The sequence below is a fragment of the Schistocerca gregaria genome, chromosome 4, assembly GCF_023897955.1.
Source record: "Schistocerca gregaria isolate iqSchGreg1 chromosome 4, iqSchGreg1.2, whole genome shotgun sequence".
Lineage (NCBI taxonomy): Eukaryota > Metazoa > Arthropoda > Insecta > Orthoptera > Acrididae > Schistocerca > Schistocerca gregaria.
In genome coordinates, this window is record NC_064923.1 from 316,995,802 (window position 1) to 317,018,927 (window position 23,126).

General features: G+C 38.9%; 1 protein-coding gene across 1 annotated transcript in view; it reads left to right on the forward strand.

Annotated features, from left to right (window-relative positions):
* Positions 1-285: 285 nt before the first annotated feature.
* LOC126267301 (vacuolar protein sorting-associated protein 26C) overlaps positions 286-23,126 on the forward strand; it is a 29,965-nt gene continuing 7,124 nt past the window's right edge. Inside the window, exons 1-5 of the mRNA XM_049972375.1 lie at positions 286-497; positions 584-727; positions 2,741-2,971; positions 3,369-3,527; positions 21,175-21,271. Of these exons, the coding sequence (XP_049828332.1) occupies positions 441-497; positions 584-727; positions 2,741-2,971; positions 3,369-3,527; positions 21,175-21,271 (688 nt within the window). The 5' untranslated portion in view covers positions 286-440. The remainder of the gene's footprint in view (positions 498-583; positions 728-2,740; positions 2,972-3,368; positions 3,528-21,174; positions 21,272-23,126) is intronic.

The following is a 23,126-nucleotide window of genomic DNA, read 5'->3' on the forward strand; positions in this document are numbered from 1 at the left end:
GTGGAAATCTGAATAAGTGTTTGGGTGCAGTCTTTTCACAAGAAATATGGCTTTTAGAATGTATGTGTTTATAACAGTTAATACCTCTGTTTTTGGAAACAAGTTGCTACAAGATTCCCTATATTTTGCTCCACAGATTATTCTGGGTAACTGAGACATAAAAATCAGACAAAGTGCTCAAATTTTATAGCTACGAATGTACAATCATATTCCACTCAGCATAGTCCCATGTCAGCAATTCATTTGTTATTTCAGCCAGGCGTTTACAGCAGCTAGACTCGTGATGCCACTTTCCGGGCCACAAACCGGAACGTAGCAAGGCTCGAGACACTTCCTTAATTGGTCAAGAATGGATGTAGATGTGTTATGTCTGTACCCGTGATCTTTGGTAATGCTAGTCTGTCAACAGTGTGAAGTTGCGTGAGAGGTTATGTAGGAAAATGTCAACAAATCTAGATATCAAATTGAAAAAAGCAAATAAAGTTTATCACGAAGGAGTATGTTGTAGTTCTGAACTTCTTTGTGTTTATGTTGTCCGCAACCCAAACAATTCGTTTCTGTATTTATCTCCGTTTTTCCATAGGAGAAAATTACCGGCGTTATTTTCATTCAGTCAACGTCTGACATCAAACATGATGGAATCACTCTGGCGATGGAAGGAACTGTCAACCTGCAACTCAGCGCCAAGAATGTTGGAATATTTGAAGCGTTTTATAATTCTGTTAAGGTATTTAGGCAGAAGCGTATATAGTTATATTGAAGATGGTTCGATCAGTTGTAGATGTTGACAATTGGGTGGAGCAATTCGAAACACTGTTTAGTTTAATTGAACCGCGTGTTTCTGCGGAATTTATAAAGAGGCCAAGATAATTAATTTCATTGATTAAAAGAAGCGTTCGAAATAGTATAGCTACCAAGCTACCAACTTTTAAATTAAACCAAACTTCAGTTTACGCGACAGATAAGTATGTCGCCACATCTAAGCTTTCGTATTCCCAATTGTTGACTTTGAAATTGGCACCTTCCACCAAACTTAGATCTCGGGCTATCATACAGACTAGTTTGGCACAACAACCTTAAATGCAAGAGCTAAGAGAGAGACGCAAGAGAAACAATGTCAGTGTTGTGTTCGCTATTTACTTGCGTATATGACGCCATACGCCACATCATCATTATTTTATGGAACGTGCCAGAGTTCCAGTATCGGTAGGTTCAGTTGACACATTTATACATATTCTGCACCTCCCCCCCCCCCCCCCCCCCCAGCCTTCTGGTATCGCAAACTAACCCAGATGTTGCCCTCTGCATTTTTTCCCTCCTCTGTGTAGCCGATCAACAGATTTATTTTGCCAATGACTATGTTTCATTTCAGTGTACCACATTTTTATTGAATGAGTTTTGCATGCTGCAAAGGGCCCAACTACGAATATAAAGGGAATCTTACTTTTATTTGTGCTGATAGAAAGTCGAGTGTGGTATGCTTTTTCGGATTGTGCTTATTGTCCGGACACCAGTCTGGATTTTAGGTTAGCAGTTTGACTGTTTATAGGGTGACTGGTCAATAATTTTTTTAAAGTTAAGAATAGGGCAGCAATATGAAGTTCAATGGCCTGATTTTAAACATGCAATGTGTAAGATTTTTATAAATTCTAACTTCTGTGCGGAGTGTCCATGCGGTTTGAGGCACTGTGTCAGGGATTGTGCGGCCCCTCCCACCAGATGTTTGAGTCCTCCTCCGGGCATGGGTATGTGCGTTGTTCTTAGCATAAGTTAGTTTAAGCTAATTTAAGTAGTGTGTAAGTCTAGGGACTGATGCCCTCAACAGTTTGGTTCCTTAGGAATTCCTAAGCATTTGAACATAAATTCTAATTGTTTTCGTTCAAAATATTTTACTGTGGACTCCAGCTGCTTTATTACAGGCACCCAACAACTTGTATTATTCATTTATTTTCAGACCACTAATGCTTTATGGAAATAAAAGTGAAATAAACTTGGTGCAAGTAGCCTACATATGACGTGATTCAGCTACTGAAGAGTTAAAATGAGGACTCCAGCGAAATATTAGCCAGTGGATGGGGCTAAAGCATGTTAGTGGAGTGTCTCCCCCCCACTACCTTCCCCTTAATCTTGGTTTTGGTAACTCATCTGTAGCTAGGCTGAATATCTACATTGGACTGTGATTATTTGGTTGTGGGTTAATGATACCAATGAACGTGAGTGCAAAATAAATAGGTGGTAGCATATGGATTTGTTGTGTTGCCTGATGATACGTTAGCAGCATAATTAGCACACTTTGCCATATTTTACTTTTCATTATAAAAACAAGAACTATACAGTTACTTTAGAGAAACTATATTACATAATGCAGAAGCTTCCTACAAGTATTTTGATACATATTTAAGTAAATATGTTGTACATAAAATGCAAGGTGATCCACTGCATAACTTTGACTGTGAACTGATGACAAGACAAGTCATAACACACAAAAATATTGTCTCTAACAAGTTCCCATTTCTTTCCACAAATGTACTGCATGCTGCTTACTAACCCATCCTCTTTAACGTATCTCCCCAGTTCTTTGTCACAGGAATCCATTTTCTCAGGACACACTCAACTAAGACTCATAAATATTGTCAGAAGATTATTTACTTTTAATTATTAGATTTGAAGCTATATCTGCATTTCATCATATGTGTTTATGTTGAATTATTATACTTTATTTGTTGGTATTGCATTTCAGCCTATACAGCTAGTCTCTTGTGTCCTAGAAGTTTCTCCAACAGGAAAGATTCCTGCTGGGAAGACTGAAATCCCATTTGAATTTCCTTTGGTTCCTAAAGGCAACAGGACACTTTATGAGACATACCATGGTGTTTTTGTGAATATTCAGTACCTTCTGAGATGTGAAATTAAGAGAAACTTTTTAGCCAAAGATCTCATCAAGGTTGCTGAATTTATTGTGGAGTATAAGGTACTATCTCTTTTTCTTTTTGTGACAAAAGTGAACATTTATGAAATATGCTGTTGTAGAAGATTTTTTTTTGAAAGTAGATATAGTTTCTTGCGTGCATTTCTCTCGCCTCAGAGCACACACATAAGTAACCTATGGGGATAAAAATATTAAGCCTTTTTTTGAGAGAAGTAAGTATGGGAATTTCTACAAATGCACTGTACTTTGTATGTAGCTACTACTAATAACAATGTTTTTATAGATGCTCTCTGTCTTTCTGCTTGTGGTAATTAACTTCAGCAAATCACGTAAGAGCTTTGTTAATGTGCATTAATATGTTTTATGTATATATCTCTAGAAAAATGATAGCATTTATGTAATGTTTCCTTCATTGTAACAGTCTTTTTATTATTTACAGCCAAATTCGTCTGAAAAAGCTGTGCCCCATCCTGTGAAATTCACTATCACCCCTGAGTCTCTACAAAATATTAAAGACAAAGGTCGAATTCCAAGGTTTCTGGTATCAGGACATCTTGACTCCACCATGTGTTGCATCACAAAACCATTCACTGGAGAGGTAATTCTTGCATATGAAAGAAGAAGACAGATTTAAGGTGTTTACTTTGATAGTCCTGTATATACAGTGCCATATTAGTCACTATACTGCCAGATAAGTAAGTAATGCGAAAGAAATGTGTGTGGTTTCTTTTACCATTCTTAATATTCGTTTCTGCTGTCTTTCATTGACTACCATCGTTAGCTTGGCAGAGGCAAGCAGGCATTTCTTATGTAAATAGTTGCAAGTGAAATAATTTAATGAGTTCATTCTTGAGTATGTGTGAACTTCTCCTGGACAATGAGTCTGACTCTAATGACACTGTCATCAGTATTCGATACATGTCATTAACTTTGACCAGTGACATAGGAAATATGTGACAAATGCTGTTAACGGTCTAATCTCCAGACCAGTCTGTCATCACATATAGGGTTTTTTCCCCCACACATTAGCTGGTTTCACCAACTCTCAACCAAACCATTACCTTCCAACCAAACTCAGACATCGGGTGAAGCTACAAATTAGCCTGTCACCACAACATGACTTTTTGCTTTCACATTTGTTGGCCTCACAAATTAACAACAAAACTGAATATGCTTGCCAAAAGGTGACATCACAGCAACCGTTAATAATACATAACTAGTAAAAACTGATGAATCATTTTAAATAGTCCTCCTGGATCCCTTAATCTTCCTTTCTCTTCTTTTTTATTAAATTTTTTATTTATACAGAAAATAATTTACTGCAACTCTTGACACATTAAGACTTTCCAGATTTGGGATACGTGAACTGTCTTCCCACTTGTCTCCACACCATCCATACTAACTTCTCACCATTGTGATGAATTCTGCAACATTTAATTATTTACATTTTCTTCATATTATCTAAATGGTGGCTGTTGCAAATGTAAAAAAATAACAGTGTTACAACAATTACACATGGTAGCCTGGAACAGTTCCGTCCTCCATCAAAGTGGGACCCACCTCCTCTTCCTCAAAATCACCCTCTCCAAACCTTCTAGGAATTTCTCACTTCCAGCCTTGCCTCTCAGTCTTTCTTGAAAAACCTTAATCCTACTCCCAACATCACCACAGCTGAAGCCCAGGCTATCAGTGATCTGAAAGCTGACCGATCCATCATCATTCTTCCAGCTGACAAGGGTTCCAGGACCGTGGTACTTGATCATCGGGAGTATGTGGCTGAGGGACTGCGTCAGCTTTCAGACAACTCTACATACAAAGTTTGCCTAGGTAATCCCATTCTTGATGTCCAGGCGGAGCTTCAAGGAATCCTCAGAACCTAAGGCCCCCTACAAAACCTTTCACCTGACTCCATCAAACTCCTGACCCCAGCGACACCTCGCACTCCTACCTTCTACCTACTTCCTAAAATTCACAAACCCAAACATCCTGGCCGCCCCATTGTAGCTGGTTACCAAGCCCCCACAGAACGTATCTCTGCCCACGTAGATCAACACCTTCAATCCATTACATGCAGTCTCACATCCTTCATCAAAGACACCAACCACTTTCTCAAACGCCTGGAATCCTTACCCAGTCTGTTACCCCCGGAAACCATCCTCGTAACCATTGATGCCACTTCCCTATACACAAATATCCCGCACATCCAGGGCCTCGCTGCAATGGAGCACTTCCTTTCACGCCGATCACCTGCCACCCTACCTAAAACCTCTTTCCTCATCACCTTAGCCAGCTTCATCCTGACCCATAACTTCTTCACTTTTGAAGGCCAGATATACCAACAATTAAAGGAAAGAGCCATGGGTACCAGGATAGCCCCCTCATATGCCAACTTATTTATGGGTCGCTTAGAGGAAGCCTTCTTGGTTACCCAAGCCTGCCAACCCAAAGTTTGGTACTGATTTATTGATGACATCTTCATGATCTGGACTCACAGTGAAGAACAACTCCAGAATTTCCTCTCCAACCTCAACTCCTTTGGTTCCATCAGATTCACCTGGTCCTACTCCAAATCCCATGCCACTTTCCTTGACGTTGACCTCCATCTGTCCAATGGCCAGCTTCACACATCCGTCCATATCAAACCCACCAACAAGCAATAGTACTTCCATTATGACAGCTGCCACCCATTCCATGTCAGACGGTCCCTTCCCTACAGTCTAGGCCTTCGTGGCAAACAAATCTGCTCCAGTCCTGAATCCCTGAACCATTACACCAACAACCTGAAAACAGCTTTCGCATCCTACGACTACCCTCCCGACCTGGTACAGAAGCAAATAACCAGAGCCACTTCCTCATCCCCTCAAACCCAGAACCTCTCACAGAAGACCCCCAAAAGTGCCCCACTTGTGACAGGATACTTCCCGGGACTGGATCAGACTCTGAATGTGGCTCTCCAGCAGGTATACGACTTCCTAAAATCCTGCCCCGAAATGAGATCCATCCTTCAGGAAATCCTCCCCACTCCACCAAGAGTGTCTTTCCGCCGTCCACCTAACCTTCGTAACCTCTTGGTTCATCCCTACGAAATCCCCAAACCACCTTCCCTACCCTCTGGCTCCTACCCTTGTAACCGCCCCCGGTGTAAAACCTGTCCTATGCACCCTCCCACCACCACCTACTCCAGTCCTGTAACCCCTGAAGGTGTACACGATCAAAGGCAGAGCCACGTGTGAAAGCACCCACGTGATTTACCAACTGACCTGCCTACACTGTGACGCTTTGTATGTGGGAATGACCAGCAACAAACTGTCCATTCGCATGAGTGGACAGCCCTTCAATATATCGTGTGTGTGTGTTTGTGTGTGTGTGTGTGTGTGTGTGTGTGTGTGTGTGTGTGTGTGTGTGTGTGCGCGCGCGCGCGCGCGCGCTCGCACATGCTAGTGCGAGTATATACCTATCCTTTTTTCCCCCTAAGCTAAGTCTCCTCTCCCTTAAAACCCACATCCTTTCATCTTTCCCTCTCCTTCCCTCTTTCCTGAAGAAGCAACTGTTGGTTGCGAAAGCTAGAAATTTTGTGTGTGTGTTTGTGTGTTATTTTATTGTGCCTGTCTATCGGCGCTGTCCCGCTTGGTAAGTCTTGGAATCTTTGTTTTTAATATATTTTTCCCATGTGGAAGTTTCTTTCTATTTTATTTGGTTGCATAATATGTTACATAAAACAGTGGTTGTATCTTGTATCTATTTTACACTCTTATTACTATACAGTGATATGCCACTGGTTTGTGTCATAAACAGCTTCCTGAAATTTCTTGAATGAGTACAAATATTTTTCTATTAGAAAAGTTTTTATTTTTTGTTAAAATCATTCCCTTTGCATGTTCTTTGGTAGTTTAGTAGTTTGTCAAACCAAGTCAAATCATTGATGTATGGGCTTCATGCCATTGTTTTTAATTTTGTCCTGTGCTGAAAGATTTTTATTTTCGTGGTGTTGTAATCATGTACCCACTGAAATTGGCGAATTCAGATTATTGACCTATAAAAATATAATTAATTTAAATGTGTATAAAGATTAAAGTATTTGTGTTGCACAAACTCTTCATGATATGATTCTCCATTTCTTATTGCAGGTAAAAGAATTTTAATGGGAAGTTATGGCAAAATGTAAACAATTTATAGGATATGAATAAGTGAGGGAGAGGCAGCATTTGCTGGGATAGGAATCTGACACATGGGCATCAACACCTGTGTGTTCGTGCAGCACACACTGACAATAAGATTGACAGGGGGTGACTGAATAGAGGGAGAGGAGATAGGGCAAGAGAATGAGTAAAGTTAGGCGCCTGGGGCACGGTAGAGGTACAGGTTCTTGCGCCTGGAAATGAGAATCATTCTACCCACAACACTTCCCACCATATCTCAAATGCTATTCCACTGCCCATGGTACCTGCACAATACCTTGGTCCATCTCTATGCCACACTCGCTCCCAGCAATTTGCCATATGGGTCATATCTCAGCTAGCACATCTTACTCCAATTCAGATGCAGACTTATTGTATCCCATTAGAGGCAGTCCACCTGTGAAAGCAGCCATGTCTTATATAAGCTCTTCTGCAATTTCTGCGTAGTGTTCTATCTGGGTATGACTATCAACCAGCTATCCAGCCAAATGAATGGTCATCACCGAACATTAGTCAGGAGCAGAGTGTTTACGACCTGCTGGTAGAACATGCTGCTGAACATAATATGCTTGATTACATTGGTTGCTTCACAACCCATGGCATCTGGATCCTTCACTCCACCCCTCCCCACCTCCCACCCCATCCCCCTCCCATCAACACCAGGTTTTCTAAGTAGATGGGAGTTGTCCTTGAAACACATCCTATGTCCCTATGATCCTCCTGTCATCAACATCCATTAGCCACCTACCCCATACCCACCTCCACCAATCTGCTCTAGGATTATAAGTTCACTAGAGCTGCACCCGAACACTCTTTTAAGCAGTCTCTGCTTCCTCCGCGGTGCATGAATTCACTGGTGCCAGTGACTGTATGTTGCCTCTACTATTGATGAGTTGTTGCTGTGTATGAGACTTATTACCCTCTCCTGTCACACTCTCGTTAAGTGAACATCAGCTGCATAGACCCATAACTCAATCCCCTAGTGAAGACAGAAGTAAATTGTTCCATAGTATACAGTTTGCAATGTTTGGCTGTGCATTATCTTTGCAAGCTGGCTAAGGAGATGTAAGCCACTATTGACTGTTCTGCATAACAGAATTAATGTGGTTTAACCACCACATGTTTTCATCACCGTACACACCCACAAATTTACAGCTGTCAGTTTCTGTTACAAGATGTTACATATGTTATTCACATAGGTGTGACGAGAACTGCCTATTTTAATTATCAGTAACTGAGATTTGGTGATATTTATCTTGAAGCTGTGATTGTTATAGTATTTAGTTAATTCACTTACTCCACTACTAGCAAAGGATTATACGTACTTATTCTCAACCACAGAACGTAACTGAGGTGTTACCTGCATTGCTGTTGTATAAGACTTAATGAGTTGTACAATGTTGTTATTGTATGATTATGTGATTGCAGAACAACCTTTGGAAGCAGTAAATTCCATAAAATATGTAGGTGTATGTGTACAGAGAAATTCAAAGTGGAGCAACCACATATATCTAATCACTGGGAAGGCTGATGGCAGACTGAGATTCAGTGGAAGAATCTTTGGGAAATGTAATCCATCAACAAAGGAGGTAGCTTGCAAAACCCTTGTTCAATCAGTACTTGAATATTGCTCATCAGTATGGAATCCAGGCCAGATAGAATTGATAGAGGAAATATATATGATCCAGAGAGTTCATTTAGTAAGCACGTAGCATCACAGAGATGATCAACTAGTGACAGATGCTGCATGAGTGGCATTCTGCATCACAGTGTAGTTTTGTGTTAAAGTGCTGAGAGCGCATGCTCCTAGAAGAGTCTGGAAATACGTTGTTTCCTCTTTTTGTATATCATGTGAAAAGACTAGAAAGATAAAATCAGAGATATTGAAGCCCACACAGAGGCTTATTGGTAATCATTCTACCCATGAACTATTCACTGCTGGAACAGAAAAGGAGGGGGGAGGGAGTTTGTGAGTGACAGTGGACACAAAGTACCCTCCGCAATATGTGGCAAGGTGGCTTGTGAAGTATAGATGTAGATGTAATACACATTATCTGATTAAAGTTATCTGGACACTCCTGTATAATACAGAATTGAAAACTAAACATCATGATTCACTGACCTGCTAGTGTAAAATGTGGCAGGAAGTATTGTGTTGCCCGTAGAGAAACAGTAACAGGAAAATGGATTGGCCATGAGAGCTCAGAGACTTTGAAGATTGACTAGTTGCTGGCTGTCAACTGAGTATACTCATCAGGGAAACTTCAGACCTTCCAAAGCAGATGTGATTATGAAGTTGAAACACGGAGGAAAAACCACAGCGAAAGCTAGGCCAAGCAGACCTCATGTACTGATTAACAGGGACTGTCGAGCATTGTGGAGGGTAACTATGAAATCAGCAAAAGGAATCACTCATGAGTTCCAAAGTGCTACCTGCAGTCCAGTTAGCACAGCGACTGTGTGTAGGGAGTTAAAAAGACGGGGGTACAGTGGGCGAACAGCTCCTCGTAAGCCATACATTTATGTAGCCAATGCTAAGTGATGCTTGAGTTGCTGTAAAGAGCAATGCCACTGGATTAAGATAAATGAATGATTTAGAGTGATGAGTTGCACTACTGTCTGAAGCAGCCTGCTGATGGGAGGGTTCGAGTTTGGATAATGGGTGGAGAACGTTACTTGCCATTGTGTATTACGTCACTATTAAATTATAGAGGAGGTCGTGTTATGATATGGGACATTTTTAAGGTTAGTGTATGGTCTCCATATTCTACTTAAGAAAATGCTAAATTCAGTATGATATGAACACATTTACAGCATTTTTCACTGTCTACAGCAGAGAAACAGTTTGGAGTTGATGATTGATTGTATCAGTGTAACAATGTACTGTATTATAAAGCAGCATCTGTGAGGCAATGGTTTGTGGAAAATAACATTCTTGAAATGGACTGGCCTGCCTACAGCTTTCACATGAATCCAGTGGAACACCTTTCCGATGAGTTATGAGGGGCAGTCAAATGAAAATCGAAACTCACCACAACAGATGAAATAACCAATTTCTGTTTCATAGAATGTGGTCAGCTGCTGACAGATCCCCAACTGCAATCTATTCTTGCACTTCCTCATTTGACTGAAACCAACATATATGCATGTCTTTCTTAAGGTTGCGAAAGATGTGAGAATCGTATGGTGAAGGAACCGGGCTGAATGGAGGATGTTGCAGTGTTTCCCAACCAAATTGCTGAAGTGTAGCATTCGTCCAAATGGTAGTGTGGGGGTAAGTGTTATCGTGAAATGAGATGATTTCATGCAAGAGCATTCCCATGCGGTTTGACTATGTGCAGTGTTGCAGTTTCTGCAATGTGTCTTCAGAGTACTGTGCATTGATTGTCGTTCTGTGCTCGAGGAACTTGACACCAGAGGCCCTCTGCAGTCGAAAACATCATCATGACCTTAACTGAATGTGTGTGAGTAGCTTTGGATTTCTTTGATAGGGGAGATGTGGGATGTTTCCACTGTTGGCTTTGCCTTTGCCCTTAGGCTGTTGGAATGCTGTTGCATGGAATCATCCTGTTGCACAATAATGCCAGCTCCCATATTGCCACTGAAACAAAGGCTGTGCTTCAGCAATTTGTTTGGGAACACTTCATCGTCCTCTGTACAGCTGATATCTTTCAGCATGTGCTTTCCCCCTTTTTGGCAATCTGAAGTAAGACATGCATGAACGTCATTTTCAATCAGTGAAGAAGTGCAGAAGTGGGTGCAGTTGGGGATCTCTCAGTAGCCAACCACATTCTATGAAACAGAAAGATCAATGGGATAAATATTTAACACATGTGGTGATTACTTTTGAGTGGAACTATTCCATGGTCCTGTTGTAGCAGGTGTTTGGGTTTCATTTGACTGGTCATTAAGAATGTCATTTTCACTACAGATCCCCACATCCAACATCACAACTTTCTCAGGCTTCACCTCTTGAGAAAGAATTGGCTGCAATTCCCCACAGACATTCACACACTTCACTGAAAGTGTTCCGAGTGGAAGGTGAGCTGTCTCACAGACACAGGGTAGACACACCCCATGTTAATGTGCACTAATAGGTATAGGTGTGTGGATACTTTTGATCAGTTAGTGTATATGAGGCAGAGAAAGCAACCACGTATTGAGCTCTGTGGTACACATCACATTATTGTGTCACTGGTGGTTGAAAGTTTACAATCTTGTCATCTAATCTGTAAGTCACTTTAGTGCATTGCTTATGATTCAGCAGGTATGTGGATTCAACAGTTTTGAAGTAAACTGCAGGTTACCGAGTCAAAAGCCCTTATCAGGTCTAGAAATATACTTGCAGTCTGCACCCTATGGTACAACAGACAATGTGCTTGGTTAGAGTTATGCATGATTCGTCATCAAAGCCATGCTGAGAATCTATAAGCAGTTTTCATTTTTTGAAGAAGGCAGTACACCATGACAGGCTAATTCTTCCAAGTATTGTACTAAATCTGGAAATTAATGATATTGATCTGTAGCTGGATACATTTTTCTCACTTCCTTTTTTGTACACTAGCTTCACAACACTCATTTTTAGAACAGGTCAATACTTTTTCGCTGCAATTAATCAGATAGATAAGAGATTTCGAGATACCATTTACACTTACTTTTGTAGTTGCACTGAGTGTGCTCCCCTATCCAAATGAATATTTCTTATTTATCATATGTGGTACCTTGCTTATTTTCTTCTCATTCCCCTCCATAAATTCAATATCAGTACATTGAGCGTGGTGACATAGGGTCTTGACCTTTGCATTTATAATACAGGTTGGTTAGTCAATAAGAGAAATGAAATATTTATTAAAAATATTACAGATAGTGTTTGGGATTTAGTCATGTCATGTGCTGAATGATTCCACATTCATCTTCTCAGTACCTTTACTGTATTTATCAGTTAGCTACCAGAATGTTTTACATATATTATCAGATTTCTTTGCTACTTTGTTTTTAATCTGCCTAATAAGGTTCTCAATTTAACTTTTAAATGTTTTCTTAGCCTGATTGTATTTTTCCTTTATAAATCAACAGTGCACATTCTTCATTTCTCTGGCAGGGCAGCGAAGATCATAATATTTCGACAGTGTTGAACAGAACTCATTTAATTCATCAGACCTTTTCACCTAATACTCAGAAACCAATGTTTCCTCTACTAGTTTGATTTATAGGCATTAATGTTTGAGCTGTTCAGAGTTTGTTTCTACAGAACATCTTTGTTACTTTTGGTGTGACTGAATGTAGGTAGTCTATCACCTGAAAAAAGCTGCAAGAATAATGAAAATTACATGTTTGCTGTTCATGGCTTAACCTATTCTAGAGTTAACCTCTTACAGATCATTGCACCACAATATAGAACTTAACTCAAATCCTTGGACCTGAAAGTTAAGTCTATATGGACATCACTGTTGTAGCTTGTGATGTTAATGTATACATCCTAATTCGTCTCCATGTGATTTTCATGGTAATCTTCAGATTTGTCCAAAATAATAAATATAGTTGATGGTGAATACAACTGCAAGTCTTTTGAGATGATTTTTAAAGGATAGATGGTTGCCCACCATATGAAACACATTATTTTACACTATTGAAGAATACTGCTTCATACAGTTCATTAAATAAATTAACATCATATGGCTTCCATTCTGTTATAAACCTGTGATCGTGAGCTACTTTCAGGCCAATATTTATGCCTTATTGTATAAAAAAAAGTAAGTTGAGAAAATTCTAAAATTATGAGAGGAAGATTGCTGTCTATTAGTTACCTTCAGGAGGTATCAATATTACTAACAGGCACTAATAAAACTGACACTATCCTATCTTTCAGAACTAGCAGTTCCTTCTGTGGGAAGGAGAGAGATCTAGATTAGGGAAGGTTAAAAAGGAATGGTAGGTTTTGACTACTACCCTTTCAATCAGCAATCCAATGTTTCTCTACACTGATAGTCACATGCTAAATAAAACTTCCTTGCAATATTTCTTGGTTTTCATATAGGCATTTATTTGTTTAGCAGCTAATGGTGTACATCTATGGAGCATGTCCAAGCATGTACGTGCTTTGTCGGTTTTACACATTAAGGAACATTAGTTGTATTGATCCATTCTGCACATTGGCTTAGCTAACTAGTAAATGTTAGCCAAAATACCTCTTCAGTTAACTTACAGAATGAAACTTCCTGGCAGATTAAAACTGTGTGCCTGACCAAGACTCGAACTCGGGACCTTTGCCTTTTGCGGGCAATTGCTCTACCATCTGAGCTACCGAAGCACGACTCACGCCCGGTACTCACAGCTTTACTTCTGCCAGTATCTTGTCTCCTACCTTCCAAACTTTACAGAAGCTCTCCTGCGAACCTTGCAGAACTAGCACTCCTGAAAGAAAGGATACTGCGGAGACATGGCTTAGCCACAGCCTGGGGGATGTTTCCAGAATGAAATTTTCACTCTGCAGCGAGTGTGCACTGATATGAAACTTCCTGGCAAAGGTCCCCAGTTCGAGTCTCGGTTGGGCACACAGTTTTAATCTGCCAGGAAGTTTCATATCAGTGCGCACTCCACTGCAGAGTGAAAATCTCATTCTGGGAACTTACATAATAATTACATAATTTTAGATACAGTAAGCCAAAAGGTTTTATGAGGCATACATATTCTAAATACACAAATGAAAGAAAATTTCATATTTGTAATTCTGTACCATGGTTACATCATGTTAGATATAATGCCTAAGACTGTCTTATATTGTACACACATTCTAACTTCCGTTTTGTTTACAGTAATACAAATTTAAAAACAAAAATACTGTACCAAAGTTACACAATTTAGATACAGTAATAGTTTTAAAAAATTACACCATTTAATTTTCGTTTCTCTCTCTTCCTGTGTACATTTTTGCATCATAACTCTGCCTGTTTATTCAGTTAATTTCATGTGAAAGAAATTCTCTGATTGAATATAAAGGGGTTTCTAATAGTAGCTGTTTCATCAAAAGTTCAAATTTAACTTTTGATTTGGCATTAGCGGTTGTACAACATTCCTGCCATGCAATCATTGTTTCTCTGAAGTTGAGTTGTGTTATGCTGTGGAATTCTTTGTTTCATGCAGTTTCTAGTATGGTGGTGATGGTGGTGATGATGTATGGCCTTCTTTCTGTTGAATTTATCTTTACCGTCCCAAGTGAGAAACAGAATTTTGTGTATATACAAACTATAGAAAGTAGAATCTTATATTTTAAAAAATAGATGCTGCATTGCAGCTGTCACTTGTTCTTATGTTTCCTATTATGATGAATACTCTCTTTTGTAGTTTGAATATTTTAATTGCATCAGTTCAGTGACTCCAGATTTCTATAAAATAGTTCATTATAAAACTGAATTATGAAAAATGCACCACACACATATCATTTCCAGTCATTAGTGGTGTAATTTGTCTGAGAAGCAAAACCAGCAGTGCTAAGTTTATTGCTTATGTTAGCAATACGAACTTTCCACCCTGAACAACTGTCTACAGTGACCCTTAAAAATGTTTTGCTTTTGACCACTCTTACATCTTGCTTTTGTAGTTCAATCAGTTCATTTAGGAGGAGTCCTAGAATGCTGCCTTGTGGCACACCGCATTCTATGTCTTATAGTTTTGATAGATGTTGCCCTTGCTTGAATGACACTTCCAATGCTTGTTTTCTGCTCTACAGAAATGACTTTAAGATATTGAGGGCTGTTCTTCTAATTTTGTACACGTGTAGCTTCGTTTTTAAAATCAACTGGACCAAAGGCATTACGTAAGTCACAGAAAAACTCCAACAGGGATTTGACCTTGACCTTGGTCTAGGTCTGCTGACATTACATAATCCTGGATGCAAGACCTGCCCCATACGTCCTCCCACCATCACCTACTCCAGTCCAGTCGGTAACATCACCTATCCCATCAAAGGCAGAGCTATTTGTGAAACCAGTCATGTGATTTACAAGCTAAGCTGCAACCACTGTGCTGCATTCTATGTAGGCATGACAACCAACAACCTGTCTATCTGCATGATTGGCCACCGACAAACTGTGGCCAAGAAAGAAGTAGACCACCCTGTTGCTGAACATGCTGCCAAACATGATATCCTTAATTTCAATGACTGCGTCACAGCCTGGGCTATTTGAATCCGTCCCACCAAAACCAGCTTTTCTGAATTGTGCAGGTTGGAAATTTCCCTGCAATACATTCTATGTTCCCGTAACCCTCCTGGCCTCAACCTTCGTTAGTCACTGTCCTCACCCATCCAGCCCCTTCCCTGTTCCCATTCCAGCATTACACAGCCGTCATTCCACCACCATGCCCAGTCTTTTCATTTCTCTCCTTTTCCGCTACTCCCCCCACCCCGCACCTCTCCCCTGCCCTCAGTCTAACCTGCTGCACTTCGCTTTCCACCATCCCAACCATATGTGTGTGTGTGTGTGTGTGTGTGTGTGTGTGTGTGTGTGTGTGTGTGTGGAGGGGGGGTAGTGTAGTGCATATGTATGTCTATTGTTGACGAAGGCCTTAACGGCCGAAAGCTATAACTGTGAGAGTCTTTTTTGCTGTGTGCGTGTGTGACTCAGCATCTCCACTAGGCTATATGGTGAGTAGCAACTTTCCTTCTCGGAATACTGGATTTTCCATTGTTTGATTTTGTAGCTGTGGCAGGTTCCCTCCCTTTTTCCTTTTTAGTTTGGGTTTGTTTGGCAAACTCTCTTCAATAATCAAGCAACAGACATCCAAATAAGTTACTTAAAAGATTCAGCTAAGTATGATGTGCACTTAGAGGTCATATTGTTATGATTGTCTGCTAATGCCCTGGTACATTATTTCATTGGCAGTGCCAATAAACTGAACTACTTCCAATCCATGATCTAATGGTTGACTTAGGTGGATACAATGTGAATATACTAGATTCAGTTCACAGTGACTTCAGACATTTTTGTGGTGGAAGATCCAGAATGGAGTCTACTCAGCCCTCTTGCGGCCAAATGAACTCGCTTGAATTATTAAGCAGAAATATCATCAGTACTACTCATATGCACATATAAAAATTACGGCAGTGGTTTGGTACATTTGACCTGGTCACTGCATAGTGCTGCTCACTCTGGAATTATTTGCGCTTGAGGGAGAATGGCCAAAAGGCCACCCATTCCGGGCCACTTAATGGTACACTTGCCTCTGCAAGGAACAGAACAGTAGTGAATGGAGACTGTCGGTTGGCTGTCATAGCTTGTGACCCACACACCTTGTACACTAAATGTGAGGCTGTATATTTTTTGTGAATGTTAACTTAAATTGTAAATGAAAAGTGATTCTCTAATGAATGTTATCATTCATTGCAATCTGAATGGATTCAAACTATTGTACAGTCCTTCTAAATTCCTGGTCCTCCAGTAATGACAATATTATGAAAACGTTGTATTGCTACTCATAGTATAGCAGAGATGTTGAGTTACAGATAGGCACAACAAAAAGACTGTCAATTAAGTAAGCTTTTGGCCAAAAGGCATTCTTCTGAATGAGACAACTCCCCCCCCCCCCCCCCCCCTCTCTCTCTCTCTCTCTCTCTCTCTCTCTCTCTCTCTCTCTCTCTCTCTGTGTGTGTGTGTGTGTGTGTGTGTGTGTGTGTGTGTGTGTGTGTGTGTGTGTGTGTCAGTCTCTCATGCAAACAGAACTCGCAAACACATGACCACCATCTCTGGCTGCCACGACCAGACTCCTCCGGTAACATGCACTTTTGTCTGTGCCCAGGAAGGGCAGCTTTCACCAGTGATGTAGTTGAATTTAGCAACCAAACAGTGGCACTATCCTAGCATTTGGACCTAATAGTTCCTTCTGAGGAGAGTAGAGAAGAATAGATTCGGAAGAAATAAAAAGTGTTTCCTCTTTCTTATTATATTCAGTCAATGCTTTAATCTCTGTGCATCTGCTGTGTCCAAATCCTCTATAATCCATTATCCAGCTACTAATCTTTCTCAGCTTATAAATGCCCGCCTTTGCTTGTCATTCCAGTGCCATTTAACTTTTCTGGTTGCTGTTGCGCATGACCCATTAACTTAAACCTTCTTCTCTAAGACTTTTCCTCCCTTGTCTATTTTATAAGAACCTCTCATGTCACACCTTATCGTCTACTTAAATTTTAAAGTTAGTTGCTTGTATTTCTACTTCATTATTGTCTGGATCTGCCACAATCCATGTTTTCCTTCCCATGTTTTCAGGTACTATGTCTTCAACTCCATATAAATATTTCTTGTGGGTGAAAGCCGTGTAATCATGCTTCCTTGATAAGAGAATTCCTTCTGTGCCTTCTATACTAAGCAAGTTGCTATTCTCCTTGGTTCTATCATTGTTATCTTCGCCTTACTTTTTTAAAAAAATCTGTAAGTTGTACTCTGTGCTAAGCATTTTATTCATTTTTTTTCAACAAGGCTTACAAACCTTCATCAATTTTGAATGGAATAGCTATGATGTGTGTGCATTTTGGCAGCTCTTTGGCTTGAAATGTTATTCCTCTTTTTCATTTTTTTAAAAAATTCTTCACTGTTTGCTTGATGTACAAATTCATCTCATCATGCCATGTTATTATAAACTTCTCTCTGATATTTCACTTTTATTGCTCTCACATGTGTTTCGTAAATTACTCATATGTCACTGTAATTTACTGGCATTTTTCGTAGAAATTGAAACATATTAGATTATAAAAAGTTTTTTTTTTTTCTAAGTCCATAAGTGATGTGAAGAAACAGTTTATTAATTACACTAAAAGGAAAATTCATTTAAGTAAACTTAAAATCACAAGAGAAAGAAGTGCCATCACTACTTACCTCATCACAATTCCCTGCATTGCCAACACAACACTCAAAATAAAAGGCATCACTTCTAATTTTCAGAAATGTAACTAGGAAAGAGGAATAGGTAAGGGAAGTTGTAAATGGGGACCTAGTATTCTTAGGCTAAGGAGACAAAAGTGAAGAATGAAACAGGTGATACAAGAGACAGAGTACGAACTAAAGATGGATTAGATGAGTGAGAGAAAATGGAAAGTGAAATTAACTGTATAGTAATGGAATAGAGAGAAATTGAACATAAGTTAAACTGCGGGGAGGGTGGGGAGTTGAGAGGAAGAAGAGGTTTCATCACATATGTTGGAGATAGGGGGAAGGCATTAATAAACAGGTGAAGTAATTTCTAATAAACAATATGTAGGGAAGGAATGAAGAAGAACCTAGGCAAAGGTGAAGAAAGATGTGCCAGAGTAAACATTCAAAAATAATGCATTTATTAATATGACAGCTTAAGTTCAGGAATAACAGATGGTACAGAGTGGGAACTAGAAATGGATTAGAATAGGAAGAGAAACTTCATTCATCATTGCCTCCTTTTCTCCTTCTCTCTTTCCAATATGGTGTCTGACATAACTTATTTACCTTTGTTATTTACGTACTTGTCCCTTTCCCCCTTCTGTGTAACTCATCTTTCTCCCTCCCCCACTTTTCCTTCCATGCGGGATTAGCCAAGCGGTCTAGGATGTTGCAGTCATGGACTGTGCGGCTGGCCCCAGTGGAGGTTCGAGTCCTCCCTTGGGCATGGGTGTGTGTGTGTTTGTCCTTAGGGTAATTTAGGTTAAGCAGTGTGTAAGCTTAGGGACTGATGACCTTAGCAGTTAAGTCCCATAAGATTTCACACATTTGAAAATTTGAACCACTTTTTTTCTTCCCCCTACTTCCTATTCATTTATTACATAATTTGCTTCACTTTGCATTTTCTCTTCCTTTTGAGGATTCTGTACCTCAATTGAAAAAGTGGAACCCTTATATGATCACCTTGTTGTCCACCTGTCTTCTGTCTGTCCTACAGTTACATCCCTTTTTCTCAGGAATGGGGAAAGTATCAAGCTGAAAGTTATGTCGTTCACTAAGGTCTACAGTCCCTTGGCGATATGAAAAATTTAAGCTTCTTAGTCAGTGCAATCAAAAGATTTTGGCCATTTATTTCACACATTTCGATACTCTCAAACGTACTCTTCAAAACCTGTGGGGTAGTTCCCATTGACTTAGAATCATAAAATTTGACAAGAACCAAGATATTACAGTACAAGTAAATGAAAAAATATGAAAACTGTAATTTGTAATTATATCATATAACATTTTTTCTCCTTGTATTTATTGTATGTCTGTTAAGAGTCCTATTTTCGAAGAACAGGTAGAGGTATCTAGTTGAAATTATGTAAAATATGAATGTCTGTGGTCCTTGAGCAGTGTAAATAATTTGGGCTTTTCAGTAATGCAGTCAAAGTATATGGCCATACATGTCACATATTTTGATAGACCATATATGTCATGATATTGGTACTCATGAACTCCCTCATCGAAACCTATAGCTGAACTAGCTACGTACATGTTGTCCTAATGGTTTAGCAGTAAGGTGCATGTTGGAAAACCAAGAGGTCAAGTGATTAAATCTTGGTCAGGCTATGGATTTTTCAGTTTTCGTTTTAACCTTGCCTTCTCCTCTAAACAATGTGAGGAGTTGCCAGAAGGGACATGGGGTTTTGATTCCTTTTTAAACTATAGGTCTCCTGAAAGTTCCCAAAGGTCATTGATCCACACAATATTATTATTATTGTTGTTGTTATTGTTGTTATCATTATTATCTATATATATAATCAAGTTTGCACAGAACCTTCAGACCATGAGTCCTACTTGTCCAGTTTTTGAATTCATCTTTACTTACATGCTGTCCCTTCTCTCATCACTGAACTGAAGCTGTCACAGTGATTGCTAACTTATACTATAGTCGACCACTTACTCTTTTTGATGCCTTTCCTCTTCTCTGACTACAGCCAGAGTGGCCTACCACCCCCTTTCTTCCAATATTCCCTAATCAGTTCCTTTTCTTCCTGAAGAAGGAACCTTTATTTCAAAAGTTAGAAGTGCTGACTTCTGTTTCAGGTGGTGGTGTCTGCAGTAGCAGCAGTCGTCCCTTGTGAAGGTCATTACTTCTAATCTGTTTCTTTCAGATACCCCCACCAGATGAAGTCACAAGCAGGCAAGTCTGATGATCATCAAGGCTGCAGCATGTCACTGAAATGAGAAATGAGGCTTACAGGGAAAATGTTCCCCACAACTGCCATGGATGCATTTGCAGTGTGTGATGTTGCACTGTTCTGTTTAAAATTAAAGTTCCTGATATTGATCTCTTGTCTCCACAATTTTGGCAGCTGTCACTATTACACCATGGTCCTCAAAAAAATAAGATATGATTACACCAATAGGAGCTATGGTGCATCACACAGTGTGTCCAGAGGCCCAAAAGTGATAACTGTGCCTGTTAACTGACCCATTTAAATGAAGATTCCCCACGTTGCTCAAATACACTATTGCATTTGAATCCTCCTCAAAGAGCACTTGTGTACATGCATTGAAGTCTTCTCATTGCTAAAAGACCCAATCTTTGTTCTCATGAACAACAAGCATTTTATGTGGATTTAATTTTTAATCCAGGCATGACATTTTTATAACAGATCCACTGCTCAGCTATAGACAGTGTGCATATATCGATGTCTGGACCCTCTCAGTCTCTCGATGATTGCTTCTCTCACACCAGTGATATTTTAAGGTATTGTTCTTTTTATCAGGACCTGGTGGTTTCTTTTTAATAATTTTTCATGTTTTTCTTATGGTAGGATTGTATTACAACTTGGAGCTATTCGATTAAAATGGCAGTGAAATATCTGTGGTGTTGCAATGATAGGCTCTACATTTAAGAGAAAAATGTTGTAAATGAACACATGATGCTCAATCATCTGTTGTTCTATTGCTGCTGAAATGGCAGGAAGCCCTGAAGTGCATGATATATGCGCCATCTCCCTCCACGAATGACAGTGAAATGCTAGCTAAATTTATTTTGTATACAAATAATTGTTTTCCATATTTTGTAATAATGTATTATGTGTAATACATGTACCCATTACTTGAAGTACAGATGTGCTCCAGTACATTATGTGATTATTACTGCTTGCAGCTTGTAGTGGAACACTGTGAAGTACCTATCAAGTCTGTGGAACTGCAGTTGGTGCGTGTAGAAACATGTGGATGTGCTGAGGGATATGCAAGAGATGGTAAGTTTCAGCATTTAGAATGTGAAGCATTATTTTTGCATTTATATCCCCAATAGATCAAAATAAACCAAATGTGGCTTTTCAGGACCTCAACAAAAAAAAAAAAAAAAAAAAAACACAAAATAGATATCATTGTTGATTTTCTGTCTCATAGAGTAGATTAACTAAATGTTAGAAGATTCATTATTTACAGCCTTTGAAGTGGGGGCTTTTACCAGTTTGTTTGTGGAATTTAGTTGTCATATCTCTCTAGAATTGTAGTCTGGATTTAAAGAATTGAATAAACAACTGTAAGGACAATAATTTTCAAAACTGAAGTCCATCCAAATACAAAGATAGGAAAACTTCTAACAACTGTAATGACTAATGGTGGTAAATTATTACACAATAACAAAAACTAACAGAAACAGTAGCAATCAAGATTCCAGTATTAGTTGGAGACTCAATATATATTTTTGGGAATTAATTTTTTGGCTGATTACAATCCAAACTTCAAAATGAGTTGTCGACTGAGATCTGAGCACAGTTTAACCATTCCTTAGCCTGAAGACACTGACTGATGTCTGTGTATTATATATCACAAAGAAAATGAGTAACATCTGAACAAAAATAAAGTAAAATGGATTAATGAAGAAATAAAAGTCTCTATTGCAAGAAAAAGATGGCTAAGTACGGGACTAAAACATAACAAAAGTACTGATTTTGTTAGCTGTGTAAAAGATTACAAAAATACTTTTAAAAAAGTTGTGAAGACCATTGATCAAAGCTGAAACAAGTGCCACAGCTAGAGGCCATGGTATTTCTGAAATCCAGATAGTGGTGAAAACTATTTTAAATCCTGCTCCAGTTTCAGAATTATTTAATAAATTCTTTATAACCATAAACAAATCAAACACCAACATAGAAAATTACCCAGAAAGTGTCAATATCTTTAACACTGAGCAATTTGAAGCTGAACTTTTCAATACATTCAACAGAACTACTATAAAAGATATAGAAAATGTGATACTATCACTAAAAATAAAACATCAGCAGGATGGGATGGGTGGGATGAGATACCAGCAAAAGTGTTAAAAACAGTCTCTAAAATAATTGCACCACTACACTCTACAATAGTTAACCAATGTCTTCAAGATTATTATTTACTAGACCCACTTACATATGTAAGCATGAAGAAACATAAGCGAAACTATTGTGCAATCTCTCTTATTCCATCATTTAAAATATTTGAAAATGTAGTCACAATACAAATTCAAAAGTTCATAAAAAATTTAAAATAATATAAAAAATCAGTATGGATTTCAAAAAGGCAAAACTACAGTATCTGCTGTAAACCTTTTTGTAGATAAAATTAGGTCCTCTCTAGACAACTTACTGCATGGCACAGGAATTTTTTGTGGCCTATGAAAGGCCTTTTATAGTGTGAACCACTCAGAGAGAGGGCAGTATACTTCAGAATGGAAAACCATTTCACAAGGAATACCCCATGGTTCTGTTTCACATTAATGGTCTGCCACTTAATATTGAGTGTCCATCAGTTTTATGTGCAGGTAAAATATGTGTAATTATTGAAAGTAACAATACTGATCTAATTCTTCAGAAAAATCAGAAACATTGTTTGATTTAAATGGGTTAAAATTAAACATGAAAAGACTCAGTCAATGCAGTCTAAAACAAAACAAGCAAAATGAAATGATGATCAAATGAATTACAAAACCAAAGATTTTCAGAAAGCTGGATGATTGAAGTTCCCAGGAATGCAACTGGATAAAAATCCATCTTGAGGCTCACATTACATTACCTTGCAAATAAATTAAATAGCATAGCATTTGCTTATATGAGAAACTAGTGTAGA